The sequence below is a fragment of the Gouania willdenowi genome, chromosome 20, assembly GCF_900634775.1.
Source record: "Gouania willdenowi chromosome 20, fGouWil2.1, whole genome shotgun sequence".
Lineage (NCBI taxonomy): Eukaryota > Metazoa > Chordata > Actinopteri > Blenniiformes > Gobiesocidae > Gouania > Gouania willdenowi.
The window spans coordinates 27,671,454-27,689,451 of NC_041063.1; the positions used below are offsets into that span (position 1 = coordinate 27,671,454).

Sequence of the window (17,998 nt, forward strand, 5' to 3'; positions counted from 1 at the left end):
TACAATAAATGCTGACTCATAGAGTTCATGAGCTGATATTTTATGTAATATATATTAGTGCATGTGGGTCACTCTATTAGTGTTATTGTATGTATTCATTTATTTCCTCACTTAAAATGAAATTATTTTCTAAAAAAAAACACATGAAAAGCAAAAATAACCCCATTAGTGTTTTTACTGCTGATGAATCTTGTTTAATTGATCTGATAATGAGTTACATAAAGTAACGGTCTGTGTTGTATCACAGCACGGCAGCTTCAGGTAGCCGTGACGATCACCGCCGTCTGTGTGTGGTGTGAGGGGTGAGGGGTGGGAGCGGCGATGGTGCGGAGCTTCCATGAACAGTGCTTTGCTCCAGAGAATAATAAGTTGTTCACAACAAAGAGGCAGTTTTGTTCCGTGGAACAAGGTTTTTATGAGCATTCTTGACTAAATTGAGGGACAAAATTCCGCTAAATTCCGACATGGGAATTTATCGTTTCAGTCGTGGGATGACATATTCTTGCCAGTGAGAATGTTTTTGTGTTCCGTTAGTTGCTGATAGCGGTAGTCATAACATAGCAGAGCCTACTCAGGCAGAGGCCTTGGTGAATGCTATCAGTGTGCTATGGTATCTGGCCTGCTTAGGGAATTCTGACCAGAACTGACCAGGAGATAGTTCTGTATATATCACTCCTTTCTACCCACAATGCCGTGCGCTCTATGTCCTCTTCAACACTGAGCCATGAGCGTTTGTATGGTTCTATTGGAAAAGCTGTAGAACTCCCTGATCCACTCTAGACGTGAGTCGTGTTCACACCTGCACTAATGACGCAGTCTTAACACGAGCTAATCCTAGAACCATTGAACAGCTCTAGGGTTCTTCAGTTAGAACGCACCTTTAATGCTATGACTCTGGTTGTTGTTATGTTATGGTTCTAATGTCCTGTTGGTGGTTCTGTTATGTTAGTGGTTCTAATGTTTTGACGTTGGTTCTAATGTTTTGACGTTGGTTCTAATGTTATGTTGGTGGTTCTGTTTCTAACGTCCTGTCTCTGTAATCAGTGTGTGTGTGTGTGTGTGTAAAGAACCATCGAGCGGCTCTGATGGGTTTATTTTGGTCCGTCTGAGTGCAGTCGTTGCTGGGAAAGCTCTCTGTCCTCCGTCTTTATTTATTTGTTTGTTTGTTTGTGCTGCTTCCAGTTTGGAGTGAATCCCAGCATGCACTGGGAGAGATGGGAAACACCCGGGAGGGTTTCTACCCAGCAGCCTGTTTCATTCCTTACAGTTGGGAAGTTCCTCAGAACGTTCTCTGTCAGTGCTTCACTTCACGCTGTCATCTTAGATTTATCTCTGAGCTTAGAGAAGGTCTCCTGCTCCTTCATTTTCATTTTCCTCCACATGTTGGTCCGTACGTTTCCGTTTCCTCTATTTATTCTCTGCTGCATTTGGCTTTTGGTTTCGGTTACCTGTGTTATGTTTAGTGTGAGTCTGTTACCTCTAGTGTGATACCTGTAGTGTGTTACATTTAGCGTAACACACCGTGTGTCATGTTTATTGTAACACTTTTAGTGTGTTACCTTTAGTATATTACGTTCAGTGTGTTGCATTTAGTGCCATTTATATGAATTGTATAGATCTGGTGAGTTTTTTCTAGGGGGTTGGGGGGGGGGGGGGTCTTTGTCATAGGCTGTGTCACGCTCCCTGTACGCTGGAGGCTACATCTTTTCACACGTCTACCATAACCCTCAGTACTCACGCTCTGGACGGACCGTCTTGGGACAAATCACGGGAGTGGACTGGAGCGCTTTCACTTGACCAGGAAAACACGCAGACGTTTATCCGGTATCTAGGGCCCTATATATACTGTATATATATTTCACGTTAAGCAGAGATGTCCAGAAAAAAACAGTAGAAGGCTAAAACTCGTGGCCCTCTGGGTGTTGCCCAATGATGGGCAACACCCAGAGGGGTCGGGGGGTATGCTCCCCCCAGAAAATTTAGCAAAAATGCTGCTATATGCTGGCTTTTGTGGAAAACACAGAATTTGAAAAAAATAACATTTATTTTATAGTGTCCTATGTAAGTCCTGACAATGTTTGCCTACGATGAAAGAGCAGTTGAGAACAAAGCCAAAGCAGTGGAGAAAGAAAGAGTGTCTGGTAAAAAGCTCATGGATCAACAAAGAGAGGTTTGTCCAGAAACAAGGCACATGATGGAAACTGTTCAAAGGACTATAAACCAGTAGCTCAGCAGCACTGGTGTTTTGAGATTGGATGTGATCCCTCCTTTGTATGTGTGTAATTTGTAAATATTGTTTGTAAATTGTAAATATCTCTGTAAATAAAAAAAATAATGATAAAAAACAAAAAAGATCGCTCTGAGTCTGTGCGAAAAAAAACTAAAAGTGTTCCATCCTGTAGCTGGTGACAGCGCCTGCACAGTAGTTCTCCTATTAAAGACAAAATAGTTCCAAATGGGACTTTTGGAAATTTTGAAAATTAGTGACATCACTGACAACACCGCCGCGGCAGACACGCCGCTCTGGGCCGGTCCTTCTATGTGTTGTCTCGTGTTTGTGACTGTAAGACCAGGCGAGACAGAACTTTAGCTTGTTTGCTTGTTTTGAGGCGAGTTTCCGTCAAAGCGAAGCTGTCTTCATGGAGTTCGTTCTAGCCAGCATTAACACACGAACAGCCAATCAGCTACAGACAGGCTGACACAGCCTATCATATCTCCAGACGTCACCAGTAACAGGCAAACAGCCAATCATTCAGCAGCTGCGGAGTTGGGTTGCCATGTTGGTTTGTTTTCAAGTTGAGTAGCGTACAGTGAGTTTAGACTGTGCAGTGAGAGGCAGCCGCTATGTAGCGAAAACTGGCACCGGTAGTATTGTAATCCATGGTAGTATCGTTGTGTAGAATTTCTAGTATAGTAGGAACCGTTACAATTTGATACCGTGGGTATTATGCAACTATATTTATGTGTGTTGCATTTAGTGTGTTACGTTTTAATGCGTTACCTACATTTCTTTTTCTCTCTCATTTCCTTCATTATGTTTGTGTTGGAGCTTTACCATCGTTACGTTTCTTTTGGAACGTATCACGCTAAGCGTCTCTTTGTACGTCTCCATATTTCTTTCAGTTTGTGCGTTTCTTTCCTTGGTTTTTCTGTTTTCTTTCTTTAGGGAATCTGGTTTAGATCTGATCGTTTGTTTCCTCTAAAAACAGCAGAAACTTTCCCAACACGAGAGTGTGTAAGAGAACAGAGTGAAGTAAAAGGTGATGAGACCTGAAACTGATTTATTCAGCCACGAGGGACCACACACGTGCACACACACACACACGTGCACACACGTACACACACACACTGAGTAACAGAATTGTAGAGACAAGGTAGGGAGGACAGAGACTCAAATAGGATGAATCTAACTGGGTCGCTGTGTGTGCTTCTGTCCGTGTGTGTGTACTGTTTCTTTCTTTGTGTGTGTATCTGTGTATGTGTGTAATGTTTCTGTGTGTGTGTGTGTGTTGTTTATCTGTGTGTTTACATCAGCTAGAATCAATAGTCCCGTCATTCCTGGGCTCTGCAGACCTTTAACATGCTCAGGTTTGAGAATTTGTTGAGCCGGTTGAATTTCAGGCTCCGCCCCCTCCACTGTTTGTCAGCCTCATCATAAATCACTGAAGTCTGAAATTACAAATACTGTACAACTGTAGCTTTCCTTCATTAGTGTCACATTAACTGATCTACACCAGTTTATATCATTAGTTAACACGATCACCGGTAGGTTTACTGTAATGTTCCACCTGGTCAGTCCGACTACTGATAACTAGTCACTACTCAACGACTGCGTGTGTGTGTGTGTCATTCATTAGAAACACAGTTACGCAACAACAGCATGACCAAAGAACACTGTGTAAACAATAACAAACACTATTAATAATATCGCTAATGAACTGACCTACAGACAGAATGTCAGTGATCTAAACCATATCAGCTGTTCTCTGGGACACACACACACACACACACACACTGTCAGGACACCGTCAGCCTGTGGCCTCCATGTTGTTTTAGACACACACACAAACACACACTAATATGCATGTGTGGATTCCTATGGAGGGTTAGAGTTATTATTAGAGCACACACACACACACACACGCACACACAATGTTCTCAGTGTGATTAACAGAGTTGGAGCCCCTCCCCCTCTGTCTCCACTCAGGTGAGTCTAACTTAGTTTTTTGCTGTGTTGTAAATGTCCCACTAACTTACTACTAACGTACTACACTCATACTGTCTACTATAGACTATAGGTATGATCAGGATGACGAGCGTTCCCACTGAAGTATACTCCATGTTTCCCAGGAAACATTTAAAGTGAGAAAGTGACCAAGTAGAATATCAACATGTGCTCATTTGATCCATAAAACTCACGTAAACACATTTCATTCACACATTTTCAGAGACCCTTCATTGGTCTATCGACAAAACGTCCTGTTAACTTCAAAATAAGAGCCCTATTTACAAAAGTGTTAAAACACTAATGGAAGACAAGAAGAGATGCTTTTATTTTGAAAAGGTGATGTTTGTTTTTTAGCTTGAAGCCGGTCCAGGACCATTTTACATTCAGTTCCCAATGCATCATGGGACAGCTGAGTATGACTAGTGTGCATACTTAATAGATGTCCCCATATAGTAGATATCCTGGTATTTCTAACCTACTCAATCTTTCTATACTATCTAATGTGAACGCATTACATACGCATTTAGACATCACATTTGGGATGAGTACGTTAGCGTGAGTGGTACGTTAGCGTGAGTGGTACGTTAGCGTGAGTGGTACGTTAGCGTGAGTAGTACGTTAGCGTGAGTGGTACGTTAGCGTGAGTGGTACGTTAGCATGAGTAGTACGTTAGCATGAGTGGTACGTTAGCGTGAGTGGTACGTTAGCGTGAGTGGTACGTTAGCATGAGTAGTACGTTAGCATGAATAGTACGTTAGTATGAGTAGTACGTTAGCGTGAGTGGTACGTTAGCATGAGTGGTACGTTAGCGTGAGTGGTACGTTAGCGTGAGTGGTACGTTAGCGTGAGTGGTACGTTAGCGTGAGTGGTACGTTAGCATGAGTAGTACGTTAGCGTGAGTGGTACGTTAGCGTGAGTGGTACGTTAGCGTGAGTGGTACGTTAGCATGAGTAGTACGTTAGCGTGAGTGGTACGTTAGCGTGAGTGGTACCTTAGGATGACTAGACACAAACTCCAGGACAAAACCAAACAGGAAAAGTCAGGAATTAAAAGTAAGCAACAGGAAATATCTCTGTAGACAGGAAGTGACCTCAGAGTGTAGCCTGAGTGACCACATGACTTTTATTCCCACGCTTTACTCATCCACACCTTCTGTTTGTAGATCTTTACTGTGATGTTTTTGATTTAACGTAGACATTCTAGAACACCTTAATGTTCTTTAGATGTTCCTGTGATGTACTTTAGGACCAGTTGATGTTCTGTTGGTGGCGGTGGTTCTTCCTTGGCTGGTTTTTCCGTCTCACTTGTTCTGAGTGAATAATGAATGTGTGAAAGTGTGTCAGACACAGAGATCAGCTTCCTCTGGCCCTGATGATGTAAACACAGCTGACCTGACACCTGAGGAGGACCAGGTTCACCTACAGGAACCATAGGTTGATTACAGGTCTGTGGCACATGTGACTTTAGCTGGCTGGCTAGCATCATGCTAACACCAAGAATGAATATGGAAAGAGAGAAAAGAGTGATGATCTTAGAAGATACTGATAAACCCCCCAAAAAAGATGTAGTAATTAATGTCTTCAAAAGTAAATGTTTTTTTGATGCAATAGTTTTTATATTTTTTATGTTACTAGTGAAAAACTAATAAATAATAAATGATTATCAGACAGAGCTAAGCTACAATAACCTCATGTAAAGGATTAAAAATATTCACCAGTGGTGAAATAATATAAAGTTTGGGTCCAAAATAAAGATGAAGTTATGTAAATATAGTTTTCTATCCTGATATAGAATAACATTTATACTATAAATTAAAACACATCAGGTTAGTTCTTACATTCTCACATACAGTTATGAACCAATGAAAATAATAAAAAATAAAGTATATGTTTATATTTCCAGTGTGTGTGAGTCTAGAACCAATGCATATCTGTGACTAATCATTAGTGATGTGAACAGTCTATGTTCATAGCTCTAAGCTGATCACATGACAGGGAGCTGAGACATATGCTAAGTAGTTTACTGAAGACCCAAACATGTTCCAGACCCAAACACACACTGACTATTTAGAGGAGCTGACATGTCCACCAGATATGATGTATAGCAGATCTATTTCTATATTCTGAGAGAGTGGGTGGAGCCTATTACTATACCATATTTACCTTTATATGTGATGGAGTTACAGACATATTGGAAGATGAAAATGGAAGAATAATAAGGACACACCCCCTCACTATATTATCCATATCTATAAAGTATTGATCAGATCAAACTAAACACTTACATTGTGAATTATTGATTAATCACAGAACTATTGGTAAAATTATGGATTATTTGTTTGTTGAAAGTCGAATCAATCCAATACAATCAGATCTCTTAAAGACTTTGTCTGAAGTGTTTTTGAAGTAAAATGTAAGTTTTTTCATTCTGTGAATGTTTTAAATGTTCAATAATGACCCATTCTTTAATGTTAAACTCATTTTAGTTCTGGGGCCAAATACGGACCAGTTGGATCAGTGGGTTTAAGGCGGGAAAGTTTACAATTTCAACATGAATTTTCTCAAGTTTGCACTTCCAGTTATAAATGAGACATAAAGTATGGAAGGCATCAACAATAGCTCAGTAATAAGTAACATATTTCAATGTCCTGTGATTTATTTATTCATTTTGACCAACTTTTATTTAATTTGGGGAGATTTTGTGGAATAATTTGCGGAAAAATTGTAGGAATTTTTCACCAATCACTTTCACCTTCTCCTACAGGCTGAATCTGGTGCCCTGAAGGGCCACATTTCATGTAGTAATAGTGTGTATTTTGTGGGTCAGGGGTTGTTGTTGTGTTGGTCACTGGCTGCTCTGAGTCGTTCATGTTTGTCTTTAACTTTTTTAAGCACTGAGAAATGTCACATTAACAACACGCACATACGCACACACTCAAACGTGCTCGCACTCAAACTTCTGCCACATTTACATAACTGTCCTCTCTCTCCGTCTCTGTGCTGCTGCTAATTACCCACCGTGTGTGTGTGTGTGTGTGTGTGTGTGTGTGTGTGTGTGTGTGTGTGTGTGTGTGTGTGTGTGTGTGTGTGTGTGTGTGTGTGTGTGTGTGTGTGTGTGTGTGTGTGTGTGTGTGTGTGTGTGTGTGTGTGTGTGTGTGTGTGTGTGTGTGTGTCCATCCGTTTGATTCCTCTTCAGTTTCTCCTCGTTTCAAACTCTACTTTTTGCCTAACGAGGCTTTTTGGGTGTTTTTTTTAATGTGATCCAGAGGCGAGGAAACGCTCAGTATAAAGTGGGCCGTTAGACGCCCCCTAGTGTCAGCGTGTATTATTACAGCAGCAACGCAATAGCAAATAGTTTCCAAATATGTAAACAAATAAGTGAGAGACGTTGCGTTTTCAGGCCAATCACAGGTCAGTGGTCGCTGTGACAACAAAAACAAACACACATCAGATAAATCTACATTTAAATAAGTTGATATGTTAATATTTACCAAAGAACACCAACACTAAACGTCTGCAGGAATCAAATATGTTAATAAAACACAGAGAAACACAGTGTTTACAGTCAGCCAACCCTTACTTTCCTCAGCATTAAACAGAAACCAGTGCCAACGTGAACAGGTTATGGTTCAACTGGTGGTCGTGTTATCTCGTGATTCCAGCAAGTTTATTTTCTCATCTATCTTGGAATAACAGTTTACGGTTTCATTTATGCAGACAACTTTTTTCAGGAAATTAACTTTATAAACATGCAGAATAAAAATCTAACAAAGGTTTGTTTAGAAACACACAAATTATCTTTTAGGAAAATAAAAAAAGGAATTATAAAAATATAGAAACAAATGTCTAAAACAAGACGGTTTCCTGTACAATATGTTTAGGTTTAATTTATTCAGACTTAAACTGTTTTTTCTGAGATTTACTTTGATCTCCTGATGTGTTTTGACTGCCAACTGCCAGTCTTTTTCAGCGGTATCTGCTGAGGGCTTTGACGTTTCCTTGACTTCCGTTTAATAATTCTAGAAAGTACTTTTTGTCTTCTCTTTGAATAATATGTTAAGATTGAATTTATTCAGACAAATGTTTTTCAGGAAAAAGAAGTTAGAGAAAAGAAGTCAAGGAAACATCAAAGGAAACATCGAAGCATTTAGCAGTCACCTCTGAAGAAGACTGGTAGTTGACAGTTGAAACATGTCAGGAGATCAAAGTGTGTGATAAACTTCTTCATATGAAGCTGCTCAGAAAACGCCCTGGAAGACGTGGAGGAAACGTTTATGATCCTCTCAGTGAAAACATCTGCATGTTTAGGAACAGATCTATTCTTCATACGTCTGCACTCATCCAACAGTTGAGCTTCAAGCTCCGCCTCTTCTGGAACTTATAATGAGTCCACTTCTAAATTCTAATGAGTGTCAGAGTGCCAGGAGGAGGAAGAGGAAGTGGGTTAAAGTCTGACAACAAACAGGAAACGAGATGAGGAAAAAAAACTTTTCCCAGAATACACCAGCAGCACCACCTGGTACCAACGCATTCACAACATAACAATAAACACATATGTCAAAGTTTGATTTATTCAGACAACTTCACTTTGATCTTCTGAAGAGGTGGGCGGAGTCTAATTTATACCGGTTTTTTTTAACCACTGGAATTTGGGGGGCACTGGGGGTCATTCTACTTAATCTGTTGTGATCATTCTGAAAAAGCCAATGAACTTTAACTCTTTATATATAATATATTTAACACAGTGAAATGAACATAGGATCTAGCTTTAACATTTCTACTATTACAGATGTTTGTTCTGTAAGCTGATTGAGGTCCAGTGTGAAATATCTACAGTCAGTCATGATGTTCTGTTCCTCACACGTCTTCCTCCAAACCTTTGGACATTGATTCCAGAATAAAAGACACACTTTACGTTCATCAGAAAACAGGACCATGGACCACTGACCAACAGTCCATCATCTTCTCCTCTTTTTTCTGTAAAAACTGAAAAATAAACCGTGATTTCTTCATATTCTCATTTTTTTAATTCCTGTTTTTGTGGGTTTTATGAGCTGGAAGCCCAAATTATGTAAAAATAAACAAATAAATACTTGAAATCGTTTAAATTGTGCGTCCTGAATCTATAATCTATAAAAGTTAAACTTTTTAAATGGAATTATGGAAATTAAACAACTTTTCCATGATATTCTATTTTTTTGGAAAGGGTCTGTATATATAAATAAATATCACTCTGACAATATCATTGTCTTTATTATTAATGTTATTTCTAATGTTGCATCAAAACAACGTCCACTCCTCATATTGTGTAAAAGTAATAAAACTGATTCTTAATCTGCTAAAAAGAAACATTGTTAATGGTTTTTACTGAACTAAATACAGAGTAGATAAAAATAAAACACAATAATAGTTGTAAGCACTGCAAAGCTTTTTAAATGGGACGTTAATGAGTGTTTATGGACACACACACACACACACACACACACACACACACACATAGCTTTCTATTCCTGTCGCTGGGTCTGATTTCACTGTTGTTCTCCGTCCATCGATCCTCCTCAGTTCACCCATTAACCCTTCAATGACCAACATTAACACAGCAGGGGGCGGCAGCGAGTAACACATTTCATCACAAATAAACAAATAAATAAAGAAAGAAAGAAACAGACACAACAAGAACACAGACTTTGTGTTGACAATGACGTTAAAGGAATCTAAAAATAGACAAACACATGGAAACAAACAAACACAACAGAATAAAACAATAAAACTGTGTAAAAGGTAAACTCAGACGTCACTGACAGTTTGTGGCCTGGACTCAGGCTCGTACTGACGATCACTTCCTGCTTCAATGAGACCAACCAAGCTGCGGAGGCGATAAAACATACAGCGAGAAAATGTGACGCAAAGAAGAGCAACGAGACGCTGCGCTGAGTCAGCGTAAGGAGATGGACACTGATTACAGTACAGGAGAGCGAGAACCATCATGTTTGTTTATTTAAACACTAAATAACAACCAGCGGGAACACTTAAAGTTTTATACATTAGTGACATTATGCAGTCATTAGCATGAATAAGGTGTCATTAAGTGTTGCTCACTAAATTACGACACATTTAGAGCTATGTTGGCATTTTTTGGGTTAGGTGTGGTTAGGTAGAGTTAGGGGTTAGGGTAACAAAGGGTTTGGAATGAATGAATGACACTTCATGACAACCTTTATGCTTAAAACTTCAAGTAAAAAGTTACCGTATCATCCTCCACCAATGGAACTAGTGGAACCAATGGAACCAGTGGAACCAATGGAACCAATGGAACTAGTGGAACCAATGGAACCAATGGAACCAATGGAACCAGTGGAACCATTGGAACTAGTGGAACCAATGGAACCATTGGAACTAGTGGAACCAATGGAACTAGTGGAACCATTGGAAATAGTGGAACCAATGGAACAATTGAAATCAATGGAATTAATGGAACCAGTGGAATGATTAAAACCAGTAGAACCATTGGAACCACTGCCAGACCCAGGCCTTAGTGGGGACACAGAGAGGAGGAGTTAAACATCAGGTCAGAAGTTTGAGTCCAAAGATAAAACCTAAAGTTCAGAAAAGACGGAAATGACAAAAATGAGAGAAACCAGAGGACAAAAAAGAAAAAATTAAATCACAAAGTGACAGAAGAAGAGATGTTGAGGAGGATGGACAGAACAGAACAAAGGACGATGGAAAAAAACACAATAAAGTTGAGAAAAAAAGGACAAAAAAGAAGCAAAGCTGGAGGACAAGGACAGAAAGGAACAGACAAAGGAGGTGTTGTGGTTCACTTGGTAATCGTTTAAATTAGTGACTGGTTTTTATCTGAACTAAATAAACAGTCGAGCCTGGTTTTCAGTTCATTAGATAACATGACCACCATTTGAACCAGAACACCCAGCGCTACCAGCTCACGTGATGATCTGTTCATCTTTCTGAATGTGTCACTCTGACACTAGCATAGTGCACGTGGAGTGCACGGCGTGATCACGTGCACGCTCACACTGTAGTTTTTCTGTGTCCGACCAAGTACTAAAATAGATTTTTAATTTTAATCTTGAATTTTCCCAAATATTCTAAGAATCAAAATATTTGAAAAGATTCACATTTACTTTCAATATTTTACCACATATTCATTAGTTATTAGTGATCATAAATAAATACATATATATTGTTTCATGTAAAGAGGAAAATGACATTCATAAAAAAATTATTCATTTTTTCAAATATTTTTTAATTAAGATTAAGATATAAGTACAAACAATAATCCTACAGATTATATATAGATATATATTATATTTGAAATAAAATAAATTCATATTTTAGTTTATTTTGTTTTGATTGGAAAAGGTTTCAGTCTGCAGACACACACACACACACACACACACACACACACACACACACGCTTCATACGGATGCTGTTTGTGTTACAGTGTGACCATCGCTTTGTACATTTGCATGCATTTAATTGTGTGCATGTGTACATGCATGAGCTTGTGTGTGTGTGTGTGCGTGTCCTCAGGCTGTGTGTTGGTCCCTGCTGACCCAGAAAGCCTCCTCTGTGTGTGTGTGTGTGTGTGTGTGTGTGTGTGTGTGTGTGTGTGTGTGTGTGTGTGTGTGTGTGTGTGTGTGTGTGTGTGTGTGTGTGTGTGTGTGTGTGTGTGTGTGTGTGTGTGTGTGTGTGTGTGTGTGTGTGTGTGTGTGTGTCGTTGACAACAGAAGAAGTCGTTTATTAAAAATCTTCAGCTGATTATTGACTGTGCTCAGTGAAGGACAGATGTTGGAGCAGATGTTGGATCGTTTATGGACTTCCATCTTCCCACACATCAGACAAACGTTTAATTTATACGTTTTTTTATTTTATTTCCTTTTTCTCGTCTTTTCCTGTTTCCATTCTTTACTGGTATTTAAACGTCCTCACATTCCTAGCTAACATGCTAATTATAGATTTGTTAATAAAGTCACTTACTGTTAAAAAGTTACTCTGAAATTTAGTGAAATGACATTACGTCATTAGCGGGACGTGTAGCCCCGCCTCCTGTTGAATAAATACCAGAAAATGTGACCTGGTCTAAAACAAGGAAGTGTCATAATGTGACAGGTTTGGGGTCAATTACATTTTTCAATTATAATTACCTTTTTAATTATCCATGTTCAATTATAACTCAATTATGATTATGATAACCAACATTTTTTTCAATTCCAAATAAATTGCAATTATAATTTTTCTCCAGAAAATCAATTACGTTCTCGATTACTAAAGTTCAATTACGATTTTACTAACTTTTATTAATATAACGTTGTGATGATTGTATGTGTGAATGGGTTCATTTTAGCATCTTTACGTTTACATTTTAGTGCATTTATTATAATATTTAATGTAAAAGTTCAACTCGGGACAAGAGTTGGAATTTACTCTTTGTTCAAAACATTACATCTACATACATTATTGTTACTCTGTGAATTGTCCTTATTAAAAACCATAACCACCTGAATGAGTGGGAAACATGATATGAAACATATTTTAATAATTATTAACTACATGTGTGTGAACGCCATAGAACTGTTTTGGGTTTAATGAAATTATAATTTACAATTTTAATAGAATTTTCATGCCAATGACAATTACTCAGTTACAATTTGATTATGATTAAAACAGCAACAGATTTTTAAAATTACAATGACTATTATAATTACACCATAATTGTAATTAATTATCATTTACGTGATTACAACTATAATTGGCCCCAACCATGCATAGTGTTGATTTAGTTTTAGTCTTTTGACTATAATTCAACTTAGTTTTAGTCCAAATTTAGTCAGCACGACTATTTCAGTTATAGTCTAGTTTTAGTCGACTAAATCTGTTACAGTTATGGTTGTCCCATATGTTGAAATTATGTTTTTTTTATTAGTTAATAAAAATATCAACATATTTTGATAGTTTTTGTTCACATGTATTTTTTGATTAGTCATAGTTTAATTATTGTCACTTACAGAAATGTAGTCGACGAAAACTATGCCGAACATTTTTAGTCAAAGATAACGTGTCATTGATCCGTTCATTTTCATTTTGCACAAAGTCGTGCAATATTGCAATATTTTGAATGAGATTATGAGCAAAATCTGACATCACGTCTGTAAACACTCACCTGCCTGTTTCCTGTGTAGAACAGTGTTTTACTGCTTTTAAACACAGAAAAAATAAGTTCAGAGTAAATTTCAGAACTTTGTGAATTGTGTGTTTTCTGTCCGTTTTCCATGATCGTGGAAAATGTGAATCAACAGGCGTTCACAGGACAGATCAGTCGTCAGGTGTTTGTACGACGTGTGTGTGTGTGTGTGTGTGTGACTGAGTGGATGACAGCTTTTGATAAGGTTGGAAAACAGAGCTATCTTCCCCTTTGATGTGTACACGCACACACACACACACACACACACACACACACGCACACACACACACACACACACACACACACACACACACACACACACACACACACACACACACACACACACACACACACACACACACAAGGGGTTCAGAAATCAGATTTGGGAGCTGTGAAGAACAAATGCACTAGGGTTTGAAAAACGAGGCCTGTCTAATCATTCAATTTGGATCCAAGGCAGATGGTCAGACACACACACACACACACACCCACACACACACCCACACACACACACACACACACACACACACACACTGCAGAGAGGGGAAGCAGACTTAGTGCGTTACCAGCTCTAACTTGTTTCCGCTGCACACACTGTCAGAGACATGTGACCAGGGCTGAACGATATGGTCCAAAACTCTTATCGATATTTTTTCTGAAAATGACGATATAAGATATAAATCTTGATAATTTAATTCAAATAAAGTCTGACCATAAAGACAATTCAGGGTTAAATTTGCTAAAGCTACACATTTATTAACAACAGCTGATCAATATGTGTTACTTTAGGCTTTTCCTCCTCTAAGGGACAGCATGTGTGAGTGAGTTCTGTAGTGTGTCTGGGTTAGAACACACTCAGTGATCATCTAATTGTGCTTTACATGTTCTGAGAAGTAAAAGCAGCAGTGACTCCTAAAACGAGTATTTTGAAACAAAATAAGCTTTAATATGCGATATTGTTATTTTCTATACAGCAAAAATGGAAAACTTGATATATCTTCAATCTCAATATATTGCCCAGCCCTAGTGTGACGTGTGTGTGGTTGATTTCACGTCTCATTTCCTTGTTCTAAACGTGCAGTCACTAACCCTCCCAGTTAAACCACTCCACAGACGCACTGGTCAGGGTCTGATTGCTCCCTGAGGATCAAATCATGTGTGAAGAAGATGTTCAATCACTGCAGAGACACTCGAATCAAACGCTCCTCGTCTGCTGAGTGAAGGATCCAAAACACACGGGGTGTGTTTAAGATAAAGAGGCGTCTCACTCTCACCCTTCAGCAGAACATGTTGGAGAACCAAAACGCTGCACAACACTCACACATCACTATAAAAATAACTGATTTACTAATAACTGAGCTCTGACCATTCAACAACCAATGAGAATAAACATAATAACTACAACCAACTCAGTTTGTTCCTTTAAACATGTTGAGTATCTTTAAAGGTCACATGTCATGCTATTTTTCACCATCTCCTTTTATTCTAAGAACCTCAAAAACATAGTATTTAAGGTTTATTTCCCCAAACTCTCCTGTTTTCCAGAGTTTTAGCCTCTGAAAAGTCACTTTCTGACCAACTCTACGCAAACAGGCTGATTTGAGTGAGTGGGCGTGTCTATAGACTGGACACTGACTTACTCCTCCCCACACAGTGACGTAGGGCCTCCTCCCACCCACTCTGTAGCTGAGCTCATGCTCCTTTATAAACACAGAGCATGGGGGCGGGGCATTCACCGGTACATACATAGACTGTAGAAAATACATACATAGCACTGTGTGAAGGATGCTGATATACTCACCTTTGTGGGCGTGTCTGTTTACATGTCAATCATGGCAGAGAGCTTTCTGGAGGAGTGGCTTCTCCAGCTCAGTCAAATTCATCATCAAAGTGGGAACGCATCATCAAATAGTAGCGATGTGTTTGTGTTCACCCTGTGGTAATAAAGTAGTAAATCAATTGGGTTAGCGTAGCACGTAGCAGCTGGTTTCACATGTTAGGTTAACTTAACTTGTAGCCACCAGTCACACATGTTTGGTTAGCTTAGCACGTACCAATAATATGGCATGTTTGGTTAGCTTAGCACGTAGCAACAATCTCACCTGTTTTGGTTAACATAGCACGTAGCAATCAGTTCCACATGTTTGGGTTAGCTTAGCACGTAGCAACAAGTCTAACATGTTTGGTTAGCTTAGCATGTAGCAACCAATTCTATATATCTGGTTAACTTAGCACGTAGCACCAAGTCTCACATAGTTGATTAGCTTTGCATGTAGCGACGTTTTACATGTTTAGATAGCTTAGAATGTAGCAACAAGTCTCACCTTTTTGGGTTAGCGTAGCACATAGCCGTCAGTCCTACATGTTTCGGTTAGATTAGCTTGTAGCAAAAATATGATCTATTTGGTTAGCTTAGTAAAGGGCAACCAGTCTAACTTGTTTGGTTAGCTTAGCACCTGATGACCTACCTATTTAGGTTAGTTTAGCATGTAGCAACCAGTCCCACATATTTTCAGTTTGGTTAGCTTGGCACGTAGCAACTGGTCCCACATTTTTGGTTAGCTTAGCCCGTAGCAACAATGTCAAAAATTTGGTTAACTAAGCATGTAACAGACAGTTCCACATGTATGGTTAGTTTAGCATGTAGCGAAAAGTCACATGTATGGTTAGCTTAGCATGTAGGGAAAAGTGACATGTATGGTTAGCATAGCATGTAGCAACAAGTCTCAATTGTTTGGTTAGTTTAGCACGTAGCAACCGGTTACATATGTTTGGTTTAGCGTAGCTCGTAGCGACAAGTCTCCAATGTTTGGGTTAGCGTAGCATGTGGCAGGCAGTTCCACATGTTTGGGTTAGCTTAGTATGCAGAGGTGCTGTCAAATTTTTTTTTTTGCCATTTGTAATATTTATAACTTTTGTAAAAATATTTGCTTTGTTTTTTAAGTCAAAAACCAAGCAACATTTCGTAATATTTCGCTAGTTTTTTGAGAAAGATCAATTATTAACAATAAAGTTGGTCTTATTAGCACGATCAATGAAATAAGAACTTTGAATGTTTGACTATGTTTGCAATGGCATGGATCCTATTCTAATGTGTGTGTGTGTGTGTGTGTGTGTGTGTGTGTGTGTGTGTGTGTGTGTGTGTGTGTGTGTGTGTGTGTGTGTGTGTGTGTGTGTGTGTGTGTGTGTGTGTGTGTGTGTGTGTGTGTGTGTGTGTGTAGCTGGTGCACTGGACCAGTCCTCAGCAGGATCAGGATGAGAACATGGCTAACTGTGTGTTTCCAATGGGACCAGAGAGCTTTCAGCGCTTCACGCCGGACTCCCTGGCGGCCATCGAGCAGCGCATCATCCAGGAGGCGTCCCGACGCACCAAACAGTACCAGGAGGTGTGTTCTATGGACGTAGAACCCATAACAAAGCGATGTGACCCTAAACTGGTTCTGTGTTCCAGGACCATGGCGACGTGGAGCTTCTCTGGCCCCGCGCTGACCTGGAGGCTGGAAAACTACTGCCTCGCATCTTTGCCGACATCCCCCCCCACCTGGTGGGGGTTCCCCTGGAGGACATCGACCCGTACTATTTCAAAGACAAGAGGGTGGGTCACAGCTGGAACCTTGGGAACGTTCTCACGCTGTGCACATCTCAATGGTTCATTCAATTCATTCATAGTGTCTGAGAAACAAAGGGAGAACTAATAGAACCATTAGAGCCAGTGTTACCATGGAAACCAGTGTTACTATTAGAACCATTGCTACCATTAGAACCATTGTTACCATTAGAACCAGTGTTACCATTAGAACCAGTAGAACCTGTTTTCCCTCATGGTGACGTGTTCCTCTGCTTGTCCTCAGACCTTCGTAGTCCTGAACAAAGGGAAGACCATCTTCCGTTTCAGTGCCACGTCCGCCCTCTACATCTTCAACCCGTTCCACCTGGTCCGTAGGGTCGCCATCAGGATCCTGGTTCACTCATATCCTTGGGCCGTTTGTGACTGCGGCGTGGACCGCCCACAGGGTGGTGGAGGGTCATCAGGGGGTCAGCCTGTGGCATTGTTTGTTTGTTTGTTAGCGTTAGTGCTCAGGGTCAAAGGTCACAGTGTTGATGCTGATCCATCACTGCTTCCAGCTGTTTCCAACTGTTCCAACCTTTATTTATTTCTCTTTCCTGTCATGGCTGTTCTCATAAATATTACAATAAAACTATAGAAATATCCTCTCAAAGTCACATGGTTTAACGTGAATCCAAAACCAGTGTGAAACCAAAATCAGACCAGTCTAGAACCCAGACTGGTCAGAAACCGTGTGAATGCAGACTGTTATCAATTCAAACTGCTCTGAAAGCGATACCAGAGGCAGACTGAACCAGTTCAAATTGTCAATCAGAGCTAGAACCTGAAACGGTCTGAAACCAGTTTAAAGCAACAAGCTTTTAAACTCGGTCTATTGCAGGGGGACCATGTGAAAGCACCAAGTATAAAGGGTGTGAAACCAGTTTAAAACAAACACCTGAATATTTTCTAAACCGGTCTGAAACCAGAACAGGATGAAAGTAGTCCTATAATGTCT

General features: G+C 39.6%; 1 protein-coding gene across 6 annotated transcripts in view; it reads left to right on the forward strand.

Annotated features, from left to right (window-relative positions):
* The window catches only part of LOC114453952 (sodium channel protein type 3 subunit alpha-like), a 66,408-nt gene that overhangs the window by 8,553 nt on the left and 39,857 nt on the right, over positions 1-17,998 (forward strand). For 5 of the 6 annotated variants that reach the window (XM_028433998.1, XM_028433995.1, XM_028433996.1 and 2 more), the window contains exons 2-4: positions 16,655-16,819; positions 16,885-17,028; positions 17,285-17,403. In XM_028433998.1, the coding sequence (XP_028289799.1) occupies positions 16,697-16,819; positions 16,885-17,028; positions 17,285-17,403 (386 nt within the window). In that variant the 5' untranslated portion in view covers positions 16,655-16,696. Of the gene's footprint in view, positions 1-4,159; positions 4,208-16,654; positions 16,820-16,884; positions 17,029-17,284; positions 17,404-17,998 lie in introns of those variants that run through there. The other variant, XM_028433994.1, reaches the window with a different exon arrangement.